Raw genomic sequence first — 17,380 nt, forward strand, 5'->3', positions numbered from 1 at the left:
TCATCGTACTTCCCGTTCCCTCTCGATTTGGAAATGAGAGCCCGCTAAAACCTGTTCAAAAGGTAACATGTAAAAGCTGAAGAAAGCGTGCACAAGTTTGAAGTCATAATGAGCAGGAAATGATGCGGGCTGGCGGGCGGGCGGGCCTTGACTTTGACACCTGTAGACAAAGGCAGACAGGGAAACGTTGAACAAGGTTGTTGGCGGGACATTACGGGGACACCCGTGGGAGGAAGGCGCCCGCCCGCCCGATGTGGAGTTGAAGCGGCGACCGGCGGATCAGGAACGGCGTTTTGCGCGCTTCCTCCTATTCCCGAGCGACAGGCTTTTTCTTTGGTTTCGTTGGCTCCGGCGTTTTGAAAAGCGGCGTTTTCCGCTCCTGGCGGCCTCCCCGACCCCTCCGGGCTTTGGCGTCCCAATGCTTAGCACGTTAGCGCGATTGACGCTCTTCGCGTCCGTCCAAGAGGCTTTTTATGGGCTTTTTATCCGCCTCTTATTTACGGCGGCCCCGCCGCTTTTGATGGCCGTGGAACAAATTGCTCCCGGGCCGTAATAAAGTCCCGCTTGTCGCTACCGTAAGTCACGCTGAACTACGGCGTTAGCCGGTCGCTCATCGAACGGCGGGCCCCCCGCGCGAGCGCGACGGCGGGCCCCCCGCGCGAGCGCGACGGCGCATTTTCTTCCCCTCGCTAAGTAGCGAGCGGGACGCTTGCAAACGTATGACCAAATTCGCAGCCACATTTTCTTATTTTATTCCACTTCCGCCATTCCCGCGTGGCCTTTCCCCGTCTTGTTTTTCCTTCTCCCTCAAATTGCGCTCGGGTGCGCGCCCTGCGATTGGCCGGCCGTCCGCTCGGGCGTCCCCGCCCACTGAGCGTAAGCCCCATCCAAAATGGATGGAGACATTTTCAAAAGACCGGTCCAGAAGGCATGTTGTCATTTTGGATCATCTTTTTTTATTTGTTTAATTTCTAGTAATTATTCTTGATGGTTATTTTGCATTCGTTTGCAAATGTTACTCCTGCGTGTTTTTTTTAACACCAGAATAGCACTGCGAGGAAAAAAGGTGAAATAGTATATTTTAATTGGTGCGTGTGTGTGTGTAGCTGAAAATAGCGCCCGTCATCCTTGAGATTTTCCCGGCACTTGATTGGAGTCCACCTGTGCTTAATTAGGCTGCGAAAATGACGAGCGCCGGCACCTGAGCCCCATTGGCGGCTCCCCGCCAAACGCGGCTGACGTTTTCCTTCAAAATGCATTTGCAAAAAGTGTGGAAGCCCACGGCTTTGGGAGTGAGGCTGCGAGAAACCGGGCCCGATGCGGACCGGGGACCGGAGCCAGAAGAAAAGCAGAGGACGGAGGGCGCCGGTGGGGTTCGGGTTAGGGTTAGGGCACCGATGGGGGGAAAGTCGCCAGGCTCCGGGGGGGGCCTCGAGTACCAGGGGCCGTTAATACCTCTCATCGCCGTGACGACCGCGGCGGCGGCGTTCCTATGCGGGCGCCGCTCGCGGCCCGCTACAGCGTTGTTGAATTCCCCTTCATTTTCTTTGCGCTTCACTGGACTCCTTGGGAAAAATATATCCGTTTTTGGCTGCATCTTACGTTCTATACAAAATCCATATTTTAGGAACCGATGGAAAAAAGACCGCGCGACATCGCTTCATTATGACACGTGGATTTGGCTTCCTTTTTTGTTGAACGGCGCTCTCTAGCCAGATCCCATCGCCAGCCCTTGTTTTCGAGTTAGCAATAGCGTGCTTTTTAGCGGTCCGGCACACTCGATCGTAGATCTTCCTCCCCCTCGGCTAAAATATGGCCGACGGCCACCAGACGTCGCCTCGCCGGCCAGTAACTACCTTTCGCGTAGTATTTACGTCTCCGTGTTTGCCCGCCGCAGACTCGAGACGGCCTCCGAAAGACACAAGCGCCTCGACCCCTGCGAGCTGCGGCCGCCCTTCAATCCATTTGAAAAGACGCTTTCCCCGCATTTGCCATCTGAAATGAGAGGCCAGCAAAAACCGCTCCCAAGAGACGTTGGGAAGAAGACGTTTTTCAAAGACAACTTGCAAGTTTGAGGGCGGCGGGCTCGGGGAGAGCACCCCGACCCTAACCCCGACCCCGAGCCCACGCGGGGAGGCCGGGGCCGGCCCCATTCCGACCGCGTGCCGGGCCGGGAAAGGGAAAGGGCGCAAACGTAGGAAAGGGGGCAACCCAAGCGCAGGGGCGCGCTGAGGCGTCCCGCGGGCCGACGCCACCTTTCCCAATCTTTTCTAGCCGCGCTCGGCCAGCGCCGGGGGCTTGTTTCACGCGCGCCAAACGTACTCGCAAATAGTTGAGCTCGGCGTTACGCGGGCGGAATGGTTGCCTCGGACCCGCGACGGGAATGCGGCCTCCATCATCTTCTTTTAGCTCCGCTGCTCATTTACTAAACGGCATCCTTTATTAATCCCACAGCGGGCAAATTAAAGATGGAGTCTTCTACTTGGAAGCACTAATATGCTGCAAACCCAAGCAGCAACAAAAGAGATCGTCCTTTCTTTGTTCTTTTAGAGGCAATTGTTGGGCAATTGTTTTTTTGCACTTACTTTGCGTCCTTCTAGTTAAGTAGAGCGTTCAAATCCAATTTGCCACCTCTGCTCCGTTGCCAAAGTGAAGACAGTGGGAAAGCGCCGCTTAATAAATAAAGTTGTCGGTTGCGCCTCCTTGATGTGTTGGTGCCCCGTTGCCGTCCAAAAGGAAAAAAAAGAAAAAAAAGAAAAGAAAAGATGCCGGTCGCCATGACGACGGCGGAAAGCGGCGTCAGCTCGCTCGCCCGCGTTGCCTTGACGACGGCTGCGATGGAGCCGGCGCCCTCCATTGCGATGGGGGGGGGGGTCTCTGAGGCAAAGGTGGACAGCTTTGAATGTGTACGCGCTCTGGTAAAATCAAAAAATAGGAGCTGCTCACTTACATGAAAGGAAAGCGAAAATCCATAATGACGTTTTCGAGCCTTTTCAGCTCGGCCATTCAAACGGGCGGCTGGCTCGCTTTTCTTCTCTGTCAGCCTATTCATCACCCCCCCCCCCCCCCCCCCCCCCCTTATCTGCTTTACACTCTTATTACCGTATAAATATGAACCTCGCTTTTCTGTTCCAAAACTTTCATCTGCCACCGACTCGTTCGAAAACCCTAGTAGATGTTGTGCCGTAGAAACAAACAAATCCTGCTCTGATCTATTTATCCACCTCTTCCGACCGCAATTAGCGCCGAGGTGAACGGTTTTTTTTTGTTGTTTTTTTTAAAGATTTTAAATTGCGTCAAGCGAAGAAAGGTCTCGTGCAACCAATCAAAAGTCGAGACGCAAATCGCACTCCAGAGAGAAAACAGCTGCGGCCGCGGCCCTCGCGTCGGCGGCCCTCGCGTCGGCCTTGCGGCGTGCAAATCGCAGCTTCGTCAAGTCGCGGCTTCGTCGAGGCCAGCGGAGGGAGGATTCTCGCGTTTGCCTTCGCTTCTCCGTCGCTTCGGGTGAGTCTGCTGACTTTGCACTTTTGCATTTCTCTAGCATTCGAAACGCTTCCGCGTTTGTCAAGCTAAAGCATGCGCCCAAAGAGGTCCGGACGTCTGTCTGCTCGGGCGGGGCGGGGCGGGGGTGTCGAGGGCCGCCACGCTGCACGCCGCACGCTGCACGCGGCAGGCTTTTGCCGTTTCCTTCCTCCAACACCCCCGATTGAAAGCATCGCGATTGTGGCGAGCCCGTCATTCGAATCACTGTTGGAGGAGGCAGACGCTTGGTAGTGGCCCACGACCACCCGCTTTGGACACCCGAGCATAGAGAAGAAAGCTTGACAGAGTTTTAAATCACACATTTATTTCATTTATGCACGTAAAATGTCTGTAAGGGGGCAAATCCTGCTTGTTGAAACGGTCAATAAAACCATAAGGGGGCGGGGGCAACGCTGTAACCAACCGACCGGCCGCCGCGGCAAAAAGGTCGCCGTTTACAGGCCGAGCGCCTGTGTGAAATTGGCCAAGGCCGCACTTTATGCCCGTTAGCGTTTGAATCATTGCAGCGTAGAGGAGCGGCCCGCCGAGCCTTCCGTTTGTCACCCCCCCCCCCACTTTGAGGAGTCCCGTAAACGGCGGCGATGTCCTCCAGGACAAACGGTCACAAGCTGCGCTCTCCGTTCGGAAGGCGGCGCCGTCCGCATTTGTCGCTTTAATGACGACGCGCCGCAAATGGCGTTTTAACGGCGGCCCGTCACTTTGTGGAACAATTGGCCACCCGGGGAAATTAGGAGGCGGCCAGGAGAACCGCCAGGGAGGGACGAAGCTGAGCTCTTGGGCTGAGCTGAGGAGCCACTAATTGGCCGCCTTCAGGTAAAGGACGCGGCGCCGCGCGCGCGCACCTCCCCTCCGCGCGCACCTCCGCTCCGCTCGAATTTGTTCCCTCGGCAACCCGCTTCGGCCTCCCCCCTTTGTCGCGTACGCCTCCAACTAGAAAGCAAGCAAAACAGAGAAAGGCTTGTCAAGGCCTTTTGTTTGCAGAGGCCTCAACCCACGTCCAATTCTCAAGAATCGCAAGAATAAATCGGCGGATTTTTTTCCCCCCGTCGTTCGTCAGGCCCCGGTCTACTTCTGTCTAATTCTTTTCTTCCGTCTTTTTGTACTTCCGCCTGAGTTTAACTCCACGTCGGCGGCCCCACGCCGCCATTGAAACGCGACACAGTAATCCAAGTGTAACACGAAAACGAAGCCAACTAAGGGCTTTAACCCTAAGGGTTAGGGTTAACCTAACCCTAACCCTAACCCAAAAAAAAAAAAAAGAAGAAAAACTTTCCCATGAATTCTGTGTAAGGTAGTGCAAATGGATGCTAAGGAGATAAACTTACTGGAGAGAAACAAAGAAAAAAAAAAAAGCTTGTTGGGCATCAGGGGAAATTAACCGAATCCCGGAAGGGGACAAAAAAACAAAGCAAAACTTGTTGCGTGTAATGTCGGTGTCGTTTGGAAATTGGATTTTCGGGGGAAAAATATCATGGTGTCAAGCGGCGCGTCCCAAACAAAAACGGCGGCCATAAACGCCAACGACACTTGACCGTTTCTCACGCTCGGTTTCGCCGGCGCTCGCGTCGTCGCTCGCTCGCTCGCGCGCGCTCTCCCACTCTCAGCAGTCGCATACATCAAGGCGGCGCACGCAATGTCGACCTTGCCCGCGGCCGGCTAACGCACGCACGCACGCACGCGCAGGCTCGCGGACAGCGAGTGCTGACTTTCCACAACTATTTGCCGTTTGCGTTTGAATCCATACGTAAACGGCCCACGGGGACAAAAGATTAGGAACTTTTGCGAGAGGAGGCCCGAGCTCGCGTAGAAAATAAAGCGAGGAGCGCCGGTAAAGCGAGGAGCGCCGGTACCCGCAAATCGGCCTCGGCTGACGGTTTGGCCTCGTGGCTTCATTTGTTTAGCGGAGCGAAAACCGGAGCTCCCGATATGCACCTTTGCGCTTTCGTCACTGCGACAACACAGGTGCGCTTTTCTCCCACCCAAAAATGCAAAAGATGACACCGGGCTAACGTTTTGCGCTATTAAAACATACAGTTAGAATGCGCTTTCGCCACAACAAAATCATGCTTTTTAAAGCGGCGGCTCGCGGGCCACGCGCGGCTCACGTTTTAGCGCCGTCCGTTCAACGAAATGAGCGCAGTTCCCCAAATTTAAGATGCGCGGCTGTATAAGTTGGGGTCAAATTCTGCTAGGATAAGGACCGGAAGAGGCGCAGGGAGATGGACGGCTCCGGCCGGGCGCGCAAAAGCAAAGCCGAAGCGGCCGGGCTTTCCTCTCCGTCCCCGTTGGCCGCCGCGTCTCCGTGGCAACCCCGCTGATCTACTACACCTGATCTGCAGCCGCTCTCAGGTGAATCGCGCGCAAAAAAAAAAAGCAGAGGACGACGAAGCGAGGGCTCCGCCGATTAGAGCCCCTTCGGAAATGTCGGCGGGGAGGGGACGGCGCCAGGTGGCGGGACCGTAACATTTTCAAACGGCTTCTTTTCTTCACCGTCGCCCGCTTTCGTTTTTCCCCAGAAAAGTGCCGCCATTCGATCCCAAACCCGTCCCGCGCCAACTAGTGGACGCCGGCGCTGGCGCGCGAATTCCATAAGACGGCTACCAAAAAGGCATCAGCGTGGAGCAGCACTTAAAGGGACAGCGCGTCTTTTATTTCGTGTCGCGTATTTCCACAAGGCGCCGGCAACAGTCAAACGCCGTCACGGTGCTCAATAAATAAGTTAACTTCTTAAATAAAGTTCAAGCGGCGCCGCCCTTCTTCCCGTTGCATGCTGGGAATGGCGCGGGATGCAGGGGGGGGGCGGAGCTTCTGTCTGCCGGGAGCTCCGCTAGCGGGTTCTGCCCTCCTGGCCGGCGGGGCCAAAATACCTGTGGCTGAAACAAATACAAATTCCAAAGTCCTAAACGGGCAAGGATTTTCAAAGGATTTGGGGGTACTGTCGGCCGTGCCCGGCGAAGGCTTAAGAAGAGGACGTTCTTGGAGTATACGAACATTGCCTTAGTTTCCGGTTTGAACAAATCCAAGGAGTTGAAAAACACGTTTACGCTCCTGCGGTATTTTTGCTCCTTCCAAACAGCCCGTTTTTTAAAATGTTTCTCCTTGCGGTGCGACTTTTTTTTCGGAAGAAAACATTTTCTTCCCAAACTTGAATGAGTGACTACTGCTTTCGCAGGCTACTGTGCCAAAATGGACGTGCCATGCGGAACATCGGCGCCCGCGATCAAGTGATCCGTCTGTGGTCTACGCTGTCACCTGGCGGACGCTTGAGGTAATGCACCCCCACCCCACCCCCGTGGCCGACGCTGCTTTGGATCTGGTGCAACGAAGACTTTCCGTAACAGACGGCTGTTGAAAATGAGAGCATAGGGAATTTGGGGAAAAGTAGAGAAAAAAGTCTGGAGCGTTTTATGCACTAGGGAAAGGGTGAGCGATGGGGACTCGCTAAGGGTGCTGAGGAGGCTTGCCAAGCGAAGCGTACCAGGACGTGTCGCTGAAGTACACCACGAGCGTTTCCACTCCTGGCGGAGGGCGGGCGGGCACGGGAGAGAGAGAGAGAGGACAGAGCAAGGCGTTAGCGCCCCCCGAAGGTCAGACAACGCGTGGCACCCCGGAAACGCCCCCCCCCCCCCCCCCCCCCCCCCCCCCCTTGGCTACTGTGACTCTAAGCAGCGGTGTCAAACGGACGGCCCGCGGACTGCTTCTGGCCCGCAAATGGCTTTAATTTGGCTCGCGATTTAGGTCATGTGTAAAACGAGCCCTTTTTTTTTTTTTCATAAAGGAAAAACTATTTTACCATGAACGGTAATGTGAATATTTGATGATGAATAGCGATGCACTTGTTTTATTTTGGACGGTTGAAGTTGTTGTTCTAAAGTTATATAAATAACTTTTTGGGTCCGGCCCACTCGGGAACAGATTTTCCTCCATGCCATGCGGCCCGCGAGCTTAAACCGGTTTGACACCCCCGCATCAATAAATGAAATTAAACTTGGGCGGCACATTCATATTTTACTCGTTCAATATTGTAGCAGGCCGCTGCGGTGCCGAGCGGGACGCTCTTTTCGCTGCGCTTTTAAATGTTTTAGGCTCTTTTCCCGCTGCTGCAAAAAGTCCCTTGCAGATTAGAACGGCACGACAACTTGACTTTTTATTCTTGAAGTTTTATATTTATGTGCTGTGCCCCCCCCCCCCCCAAAAAAAAGAATGTTGTCATTAAGGAAAATAGCAATGTATTGTGTGTATTAAAAACACAACCCAAACAAAAAAATACGGTAATCTAAAGCAGAGGTCCCCAAACAGCGGCCCGCGGCCCGGTACCGGTTCACGGATCAACTGGTACCGGGTCGCACGGGCCGCACCCGGCGTTGGAACTGATTTATTTGTGATTCATTTGTGCTTTGCTTGGCTTTGTTTTTTGGGGCCGCGTTTTGTGGCGAGGAGGGACGGTGGTCCGCCTCTGACAAACGTGTCCCCCCCCCCGGTGATAAAAAGGTCGGGGGCCCCTGGTCTAAAGAAGCAATGGCGGCCGCCATGATGAGCGACATCAGGAAAGGGGCGCCGCTCACTCACTTTTTCGGGCGAGGTGGGAGGGGATGCTGGGTTTGGACCTGCCCCCGTAAGGTCTGGAGCGTTGGTACTGCCAGGGTGGAGAGAGGAAGGCGGAGGGAGGGAAAGCCTGGGGGGGGGGGGGGGGGGGGTCGTCATCTTCTGTTTGTTGATTTCTGAGCGGCGGGAAAAAAAAGCCCGGGGCCGGCGGGACGTACCGCCGCGCGCTCCCTCCAAGGCGTCTGCGAGGCCACGCTGCGGCCGGCCGCCTGGGCCGCGCCCGTCTGGGCCGCGCCCGTCTGCGTGTGGCGCTCCCACGTTCGCGTCCCGTCTGTGGGAGGGGCACGCCTGCCGCTTTCCAGCGCCGCCGCCTGTACGCGCACACGAGGGCAAAAAAAACAAATCTTTTAAAAGCGATCCGATCCGCACAATCGTTCGATGTCTAAACAAGACGGGATCCTGATGGATTACGAGAACGGATCAACTGCTAGCGTTCTACTCGCGCGACGGCGTCAATTTGGCGTCTTTTAGATGCGCTGCAAACAGCGCAGGTCCGACAATGAAAAGAACGTTCTCTTTGAAGAAGCGTTCTCTTACGGGCTACTGGCTGTGTTTTAGCCATTCCCGGAAGTGCCCTAACTCCCGTCATTTCCCCAAACGTAAGACGCAAGCGCGCATAGGACGCCGTCCTTATTTTGAGCCGGGATTTTCCAGGTTACCGTGGAAAAGACGCAATTGGGCGACAAAGCGCCGCACGTCGTCGTTTCTTCTTCGCCGCTTTCCCCGTTGGCGTAAAGCCGAAAGGATCGGACGACATACGGCGGCGCGGAGTGAACCGGCGCCGCTCGAAACTGACCAGCTGGAGGCCGAGCTGCGAGATGATGTTCTCTTTGCTCCTCAGCTCCTGTTTGAGCTGCTGCACCTCCAGCGCCAGAGCCTCCGCCTCCGCCTCCGCCTCCGCCTCCGCCTCCGCCTGCTCACACAGAGCGACGGCCTTTGCCGCCGAGCGCGCGAAAACGCCGCGCCCCCCCCCGGCCCCCGGCGAGCCCGCTCACCCGCGACGGCTCGCCCTCTTCGGGACTGAGCGTGTCGGTGGTCAGCGTGTCGTCGTCCGCGTCCTAAGTGTGACGACAGAGAGAGATGAACGGCAAACCGCAGGCGACTAAGCGCAACTAATTGAGGGAAACGGCGCTGCTGCGCTGCCATCTTGTGGCAGCTGCCGGCGAGTACTAACCTCTTCAGTGAAAATATTGACGGAGCCCAAAACGAGCTTTTCCGCAAAAACTAAGACGTCGTAGCCAGACGGCGCGCTCGCGCTCTCACCTGCAGCAAAAACTTTCGGAGGAGTTCCAGCTGCGAGCGGAGGGCGCCAAAGTCCCCGGCCAGGTCATCCGCGTCCGCGTCCGCGGGCGGAGTCCTGAGAGGGCGGAGTCGGTTAGGAACCAACCGGCGACGCGCGTTAGGAGTGAGTCAGCCGGGGAAGTCATTCGGGTTAAAACAAGAAGCTACGGCAGCGGCCGGCCTCGCGCTTTCTTTGCCAAAAACTAGCATTTTTTGCGCCTCGTCTCCCTATAAATTGCTTGAAAATTGGAGCACATAGAGCAACATGTCAAAATGGGGCTTGGAAAGATTGGAATTGTAGAAAACGCAGTGGGGAAAAGGGAGGAAGCGACGCGGCCACGAAGTTATTTCATGTTTTGGTTTCCGGAAGCTACGGAGCAAATTCAAGGCCTTCGGGTGTGGAAAAGACGGCGTCACCTTTGAGGTGAGAGATCCAGAGCGAGGTCTCCATCCACGTGGGTGCGGTCCCGCCCGTCGTAGAGCGCCACCTCCCTGGTGAATGCGGGGGGGGGGGGGGGGTCTCGTGTTACCGCGGCAACCGGAACGGACGCGCACGATTGGAGATGGGGGGGACCTGTCGTCGTCGCGGACGTCCTGCGTCCCCCAGCAGAGCTGCCTCCCCCTCCACTCGGCCATGCGGGGCGTCCCGTCTCCGCCTGCCGGCCGGATCGCCGGCGCTCGCTAGTTAAGCCGCCGTTCGCGCTTAAAAAAACAAAAAGTTTGCGCACCCGCGTGGAACGAAAGGTCGTCTGGGAAGTCGGCGTCCAGCATGAGGTCGTCCTCGTCCAGGTCGCAAGAGTCCACGTTGGTCAGGACGTCCTGCGGGCGGGAAAATGCGGGGGGTTGTTTCGCGCCCGCCATGAACCATTACAAAAAAAAGCATGAGACGGCCTTACGCTGCCGTCCGCGTCCGAGTCCAGGCCGGCCGCGTCCGCCGGCGCCGCGTCCAGTCCCTCCTCGTCCCACATGTAAATGCCCCCGGAACCGAAGCTGTCCGAGGGCGACAGGTCCGGGGACGAGCCGCCCTGCCCGTCCGGAGCCGAGCAAAAAGCCGCCGTATCAAAACAAAAGAAAAAGGCGCGCGCCGTCGGCAGGCGCGCCATTGTGGCCGTACCTGCTCGCGATCGTCGGAGGGGCCGGACCCGCTGCGCCGGCGGCATTTGCTGGCTTCGTCTTCGCCTGCCCACAAACATTTGAAACGGCTTTGGCTCAAATGGCTTCGGCATCGCTTCTTTCTTTTGTGCGGTCTTGAGCCCTCGGGCGGGCGGATGGATGGATTTTTTCTTTGGTTTTTTTGTCGAACCCATTTGAGCCCAGGCTGGGGAAAAAATCACCGTATATAACTTCCAAAGACTTTTGCTACGCGCGCCGCGGCGCAAGTGTTAGCTAGCCGCACTCATCCGGCGCTTGCCAGATGACAACAAATTTCGCATGGCGCCGTCATCTCGAGGGCTTTCACGCCCCCGGCCCGACGGGCGAGCCGGACCGACGGTCTAGTTCGAAGGCGGACGAGCCGACCGACCGGCGCCGGTCCGGTCCAGAGCGTCGTCCAAGAAGTCCAGTTCCGTCGCGACGGCGAGGCCGGTCCCCGCCGCCGGCCCGCCGCACGACGGGTCCAGGCCCGAGTCGTCCTCGTCGTTTTTGGCGAGGGGGACGCCGCCGCCGCTTCCTAGGAGACCGGAAGACCCGTGAGGACCCGTGAGGACCCGTGAGGACCCGTGAGGACGACGCCCGGCGCGCTACCGTCAGACCGGCGAGGCGTCGGGTCCTCACCCGGGCGCTCAAAGTCATCCGCGTACCCCTGAGCCGCGGGCGAGCCGGACGGCGGGGACGCGGGGATCTGACCTGGAGCGCTGCCCCGGGACCACGCGGTCCCGGCCCGAGTATCGCCGCTCGGGGCCCGCTTGGCGGGCGGCGGCCGCGAAAGCTTGTAGCTCGCGCCGTTCGCTTTGAGAGTCGGAAGGAGGGACCCCTTGGCCCCGGCGGGGCCCCGGACGCGGGAAGCGCCGGGCCGTTTGTGGGAAGCGGGAGCGGCGGGGGGGGACGCCGGCCCGCGCGGGCGGAAGGCCTCGCCCTCGGGGAGGCGCGGTCCCGGCTCGGCCGGCGGCGGCGGCGGCGGAGGACCGCGCCCCGACCCGGAGCGAGCGGACCGCTGCGGCGATCGCGGTTTGGAGCCGCTTGGGCTGGATTTGGAAAAGGCAAGTTTGTTTTTGGGGACAGGGAGTCCGCTTTTGGGGGCGGGAGGCGAGGCGGCCTCCACGTCCGTCCTCTGCGGATGAGCGGCGCCGTCGGGATGTCCCCCGTCTGTCACTTGGTGGCTTTTCCTCCATTTGGCGGCATAGTCGGCGGGCGCGCGGAGGCTTCCGACCCGTCCGGCGGCGGGCGCCGCCGGCCCGGGGTGGTGGTAGAAACCGTCGGGGAGGCGGCCGGCGGGGAAGGCCCGCGAAGCGGCGCCGGGGGCGGGGCTGGAGCTTTTGGACCACGAGCCAAATTTGGGCAACCTGGACACCGGGGTGGGCATGGCGGCGGGCGCCGACATCAGACGGGCGGGAAGACGAGGAGCTGGGGGAGCAAGAAAAGAGCGGGATAAGGTGTCGGGCCCTCTCAATAATTCACCGGTTGGCACGCGCCCGAGCCGGACCGTGTACGGCCTTTGTTTTCTTTCCCTTTTGTTTTTTCCCTTTTCGTTCGACCCGTCGCCCACCAAACGGCGTCCCCTTAAGCGGCGGGGCGGACGGCCGCGGGAAGAGGCTTGCGCAGGTGTCCAACTCCGGTCCTCCGGGCGCCTGATCAAAGTGGTTCGGATCGTTTTCAAACCCCCGCAGAGCTAGCTAATAAACTCATGGTTTGAATCACCAGTTACGGAGAAAGAAACCAGGGGAACGTGCGGGATGCCGGCCCTCCAGGACTGGAAACCGGGAGACCTCCAGGACTGGACTTTGACACCCATGATGTAGTATAATAGCAATATCAAAAGAATTGTCTTTTCGGGCACTATTTTCATCTGCTTTAGACCAAGCTGCGTAAACAATGTACAAAATAATGAACAGTTGTCGCACGGTGGGGGGGGGGCGAAAAGTTTCTCTTCCCTGCGGGGCTTGGCAAAATTGAGAAGCGCTGCCCTAATGACGAAGCCGAAGCCGCACCTTCCGACGACGCCGCAAACAGAGCAAAAGGCGCACGTGGCGTGCGGCCCCGGGCGGGGGCCAGGCCGAAGCGGCGGCGCCGGTTTATTCCCACTACTTAAACATTTAGTGATATTTGCTTCTCAGGTTAATGGATTACTATTCCAAATGTTGAAAACGTTGACTCGTTTGGTGACATTTTTTTTTTTTTTATGTGCAAAAACCTCGTAGTGTTGTTGCGGCTAATCGGGGGTGTCCAAACCTCGGCCCGGGGACCGTTTGCGGTCCGCCAACCAAATGTTTGTGGCCGGCGGCGTACGCTAAAACTAAACTAGGACCGGGCTATTTGAAAACGGAAGACGTCGCGGGGAAAAAGGAGTCCATCTTGGCCTCATCCCCTCGAACAGGAAGCCAAGATGCTTTTTTTGTTTGTTTTGTTATAACTACATTATGTAGACAATCTAGGCGTCTAGGTCGGAGCGAACGAGACGTGGATTTGTAGTCCGCCGTAAAAAAAAACCCAAATCTCGGTGATGTGCGTTCATTCACCGCGGCCTCCCCGGTCGCCGAGTACCCCACGCCTTTTTCTCCGGTCAGTCGGGCGCGGCGCCGCTTTGACCGAAAAGAAAAAACTTTGAAAAAGGATCGCGGGCAAATTGACAAGCTCTTACAACAAACGGATTCTTTGTTCGGACGAGGCGAAAGACGAAGGTGGCTTCTAACTTGGCCGTCATGCGGCGCGCTGCTTTTTTCCAAGTGGCTGGAGGTGCACATTTATTTTGGTCTTGAGATACAAGCGACCTGACACGAGCTTTTCCAAGACTAAAAGCTCTTTTGTCGGAGATGTTACTTTGTGCGTCCACCCATATCTGCTACCGCTTGTAGCTTCAACGCAAAATCGCATGAAAATATTGCTTATTTCTCATTTTCAATGTTTACTTTGCGTGACGAGGGAAAGCCTAGGATACCCTAAAACAAGCCCGTAATCAACCGCATCGGGATTCGTCCATCCCCGTTTTTTTTTAATATATTATGTGCGCGTGTATAATACGCGTATAAATGTATACGTATGTAACGTATACGCATACTCTGTGTGTAGCGCGACCGAGCTTCGGCGCAGCTTTCCGACCTTTCCGACCTTTCCGACGTCAGCGGAAGCAGCTCAAAGGTACGCCGATAAGCCGTCGGGCGGGCGGCTCCGGGGGCGGGGCCGGCGCTCGCCAGGCGAGCCATTTTGGACCCGGGGACGTCCGGCCCGCGTTTTTGCTCAAAACTAAACGGCTTAGAATGCCGTTGCGGGGATGGCGACAAAGCGCTAGTTTTGGCCAAATAAAAATGTTGGCATTCAGGAACGGTGAGGCCGGGCGTCATGGCAACCTGGCACGGGACAACTCCTCTCTTGTGCCGGGGGGCGGGGCGGGGGGACCCCGCGAGCGGCATCGCCGACGGAGGAACAAAGGCGCTCTGTCTCGGCGCGGCGCCGCCGGTCCAAACGTTGACACGGGACAATGCTTGGACCGCGGCGAACCCGACGACCCCGCCCGTTTCCGACGCCCTCCCCCCCCCCCCCCCCCGGCGTTTTGCCGCACACGGGACATCAAGCAAAAAGAATGCAGCGAGCCAACGTGGGGAAGCCTTAAGGTTGCCCTGCGTTTCTTTTTATTTTGGAAACTATGTGCCGCCGTCGGCTGTGAGAGTCGCGCGTTGCAGTATGTCATAAACGCGCTTTGCCAATAGGTGGCAGCACAGTACTTTGAGACGAGCTGCGTTCAACTTTTTGTTCGAACCCTTTGATCAGAATAACTTTACATTGCGGGCCAAAGAGTTTGATACTTTTGATCGGTGGCGTGGGTTGCAAAAGTCCAACGTTTGATTCTCACGCCGTAAAAAGCGGTTCCGATCCGTCGCAGCACTTTTGCACGCGTCCCGTTGGGAATAAGACATCCGGTCTCTGTTATTTGCCGCGTCCGAGTATTGACATGGCGAACCCGCCTCGTGCTTTTGGTTGACGTCGGACATAAACAACGGTGGGCGTTGTCGAACGTGACGTGCGCTCCCGTGCACAGCTCCGCTGACTCAGCTCTGTTTGTGCACACAAGTCGAGTGAAACCGGTTCTGATCCAAACGTCGCTTGCTTACGTAAACACGAAGCGCGTCGGCATTGGGTGCTTTTCATGACGAGTGCGTGGCGCATCTCTCGGGCGAGTCTGCCGAAACCGCTTCCGGCCCGAAACGAACCGGACGAATGAGGATGCGACTCCGTTCCGAACTCGCCTGGGCCATTTTAAGGTTCCGTGTCCCTCGCGCGTGACGTAGACCGCATGCGGCCGTACGGGTACCCCCCCCCCCCCCTCCAAAAACAAAACACAAAACACTCACCTGCGCTCGGTCAGCAGGCAGCATCGGAGGCGAAAATGCGGAAATGGCGGCCGGGAGGACGGAGGCTGCGGACGTCTGACGTCACAGATCGGCGGCGCTCCGCGACCGGGACGAAGCAGGTGAATTTGCGGCGGAGCCCGACGGCTTTCATTTCAGGGAGGCTTGACGTCACGGCGCCGCCGGAGCGCCTGCTGCTGCCGCCGCCGCCGCCGCCGCTGCTGAATCATCCGCGCACGCGCCCTTGTGCGCATGCCCGCAGAACAGCTGACGGCGTCGTCATGGATCCGAGCGCAAAGAACTGCGGGCTCGCCGCGCCGGATGTGGGCGCGTTTCACATTAAAACCCAAACAGGAAATGGAGTGAGGCGTTTCAGAGAAGTGGTTCTTTATTGTTTTGTTTTTTTTTCAGATAATACTTTCCAAGTACCGCTATTAAAAGCGGCAATGAAACTTGTGGGAGGGAGGCCTCTCAATTTGAATATTTTCACATACGGACGATCAAGACCGCATTTTAAAACGGCCCGCTTCACGGAATCTCTCCGACTTCTCCCGGACGTATTGGCACGGACCCAGAGCCGGCTGTGGGAGTTAGCGAGCCGACTCGTAAGTTTCTTGTTATGTAGTACGTTTGCTTTAGGGGCCGGAGGGCTTCCGGCCGTGCGCTGCGCGGCTGCGTCCGCGAGAGGGCGGCGTCGGGTCGCCTTTCTTTTCCTCTCCGCCGGGTTCCGACTAAATCAATGGTCGACTTGAGCGCGCGCACTCAGTCAGTCGTTACCCGATTGCGGGCGGAGAGTCGATCTCGGGCGGAGCAGGGGGCGGGCTCGGGGGGAGGAGAGAGGGAGGGGCGGGGGAGGGGGGGAAGGGCGTCCCGTCCCACCCCGGCCGAGCCGAGCCGAGCCGAGCCAGGCTGCGATGGGCAGCCCCGCCGCCGCAGGGGAGCCGGCGAGCGCCGGGCGCGCGCTGACGGCCCTGGCGCTGTGCGCCCTGATCGTGTCCACGCTGCTGGGCAACACGCTGGTGTGCGCCGCCGTGGTCAAGTTCCGCCACCTGCGCTCCAAGGTGACCAACTCGTTCGTGATCTCGCTGGCCGTGTCCGACCTGTTCGTGGCCGTGCTGGTGATGCCGTGGCGCGCCGCGTCCGAGGTGGCGGGCGCCTGGCTCTTCGGGCGCTTCTGCGACACGTGGGTGGCCTTCGACATCATGTGCTCCACGGCGTCCATCCTCAACCTGTGCATCATCAGCGTGGACCGCTACTGGGCCATCTCCAGCCCCTTCCGCTACGAGCGCAAGATGACGCGGCGCCTGGCCTGCGTCATGATCGGCGTGGCCTGGACGCTGTCGGTGCTCATCTCCTTCATCCCGGTGCAGCTCAACTGGCACCGGGGCGCGGCGGGCGCCCGGCGCCCGGACGACTGCAACGCCAGCCTCAGCCGCACGTACGCCATCGCCTCGTCGCTCGTCAGCTTCTACATCCCCGTGCTCATCATGGTGGGCACGTACACGCGCATCTTCCGCATCGCGCAGACGCAGATCCGCCGCATCTCCTCGCTGGAGCGCGCCCGGGCGCGGGCCGGCGGCGCGTCGCCCGCCCCGGCCCCGGCCCCGGCCCGGGCCCCCGCCCCGGCCCCGGCCCCGGCCCCCGCCCCCGCCCCCGCCCCGCACGACGAGAGCGCCCTCAAGAGCTCCTTCAGGCGCGAGACCAAAGTGCTCAAGACGCTCTCGGTCATCGTGGGCGTGTTCGTCTGCTGCTGGCTGCCCTTCTTCGTGCTCAACTGCCTGGTGCCCTTCTGCCAGGCGCCCGCCGCGCCGCCCTGCGTCAGCGACACCACCTTCAGCGTCTTCGTCTGGTTCGGCTGGGCCAACTCCTCGCTCAACCCCGTCATCTACGCCTTCAACGCCGACTTCCGCAAGGCCTTCGCCACCATCCTGGGCTGCAACCGCCTGTGCCCCGGCGCCGCCGTCCAGGCCGTCGACTTCAGCAACGACCTGGTCTCCTACCACCACGACACCACCGTGCACAAGGAGCCGGCGCCCGCCGGGCCCCCGCGCCGCCCGGAGCGCCTCTCGCCGCCGGGCTCCGACGCGCCGCTGCCCGCCGCCCCGCCGAGTCGCTGCGAGGCCGACATCTCGCTGGACGTGGAGCCCTTCGCCGACCCCTGCGCCGTCCCGGGTCACGTGCAGGACCCGTGACGCCCTCGCCGCCCCGCTCGTTCGCTTTATTTTCCCGGTCGCGCCAACGTCTCGTTGCGAGCTTCGAAAACTAGCGATAGAACTCTTTGCCCTTTTCCTGACCGGCGCTTGAATCCGCGTGGGCGTTTCCCGCACCGTCGCTTTGAAACCAAGTTTGCTTTTTCAAGGAAAGCGCGCAAAAGAAAACATTGTTTGTATCCGGCTAAATAAAATCCCTTGCCGTCCTCGTTCTTGGAGCCGAAGCCTGTGCCTCTTTCT

At 58.6% G+C, this 17,380-nt stretch overlaps 2 protein-coding genes across 11 annotated transcripts; one reads left to right on the forward strand and one right to left on the reverse strand.

Annotated features, from left to right (window-relative positions):
• The first annotated feature begins 3,290 nt into the window (after positions 1 to 3,290).
• LOC148410042 (D(1)-like dopamine receptor) lies at positions 3,291 to 17,358 on the forward strand. 2 transcript variants are annotated; one of them, XM_088438438.1, is made up of 3 exons: positions 3,291 to 3,504; positions 6,716 to 6,811; positions 14,951 to 17,358. In XM_088438438.1, the coding sequence occupies exon 3, from the start codon at positions 15,845 to 15,847 to the stop codon at positions 17,120 to 17,122; it is 1,278 nt and encodes a 425-aa protein (XP_088294564.1). In that variant the 5' UTR covers positions 3,291 to 3,504; positions 6,716 to 6,811; positions 14,951 to 15,844; the 3' UTR covers positions 17,123 to 17,358. The 2 variants fall into 2 exon arrangements, with proteins under 2 accessions (XP_088294564.1, XP_088294565.1); XM_088438439.1 differs by lacking the exons at positions 3,291 to 3,504; positions 6,716 to 6,811 and adding an exon at positions 13,538 to 14,843.
• Positions 3,828 to 15,222, reverse strand: LOC148410043 (uncharacterized). Of its 9 annotated transcripts, none has more exons than XM_088438433.1 (15): positions 14,934 to 15,221; positions 11,173 to 11,991; positions 10,952 to 11,098; positions 10,544 to 10,608; positions 10,326 to 10,454; positions 10,158 to 10,248; positions 10,004 to 10,085; positions 9,847 to 9,921; positions 9,412 to 9,505; positions 9,144 to 9,206; positions 8,945 to 9,061; positions 8,307 to 8,459; positions 8,113 to 8,218; positions 7,022 to 7,061; positions 3,828 to 4,473 (listed from the first exon to the last, which is right to left on the reverse strand). In XM_088438433.1, the coding sequence occupies exons 2-15, from the start codon at positions 11,966 to 11,968 to the stop codon at positions 4,353 to 4,355; spliced, it is 2,079 nt and encodes a 692-aa protein (XP_088294559.1). In that variant the 5' UTR covers positions 11,969 to 11,991; positions 14,934 to 15,221; the 3' UTR covers positions 3,828 to 4,352. The 9 variants fall into 9 exon arrangements, with proteins under 9 accessions (XP_088294559.1, XP_088294561.1, XP_088294556.1 ...); XM_088438436.1 differs by lacking the exon at positions 3,828 to 4,473 and adding an exon at positions 6,172 to 6,416 and having other exon boundaries at positions 14,934 to 15,220; XM_088438435.1 differs by lacking the exon at positions 8,113 to 8,218 and having other exon boundaries at positions 14,934 to 15,222.
• Positions 17,359 to 17,380: the final 22 nt, after the last annotated feature.

The sequence above is a fragment of the Hippichthys cyanospilos genome, chromosome 17 (assembly GCF_059441005.1).
Source record: "Hippichthys cyanospilos isolate Australia breed blue-spotted pipefish chromosome 17, RoL_Hcya_1.0, whole genome shotgun sequence".
In the NCBI taxonomy this organism is placed as follows: Eukaryota; Metazoa; Chordata; class Actinopteri; order Syngnathiformes; family Syngnathidae; genus Hippichthys; species Hippichthys cyanospilos.

Excerpts from the sequence above, each read along its gene's own strand:
- LOC148410043 (XM_088438428.1), bottom strand. The coding sequence starts at position 11,968 with ATGTCGGCGCCCGCCGCCATGCCCACCCCGGTGTCCAGGTTGCCCAAA. Across the intron at positions 11,099-11,172 it reads GACGCCTCGCCGGTCTGACG|GAAGCGGCGGCGGCGTCCCC; the intron begins GTAGCGCGCCGG and ends CCGGTCTCCTAG. Across the intron at positions 4,474-8,112 it reads CTCCCACCTCGCCCGAAAAA|TTGGAGGCGTACGCGACAAA; the intron begins GTGAGTGAGCGG and ends CTTGCTTTCTAG.
- LOC148410042 (XM_088438438.1), top strand. The coding sequence starts at position 15,845 with ATGGGCAGCCCCGCCGCCGCAGGGGAGCCGGCGAGCGCCGGGCGCGCG.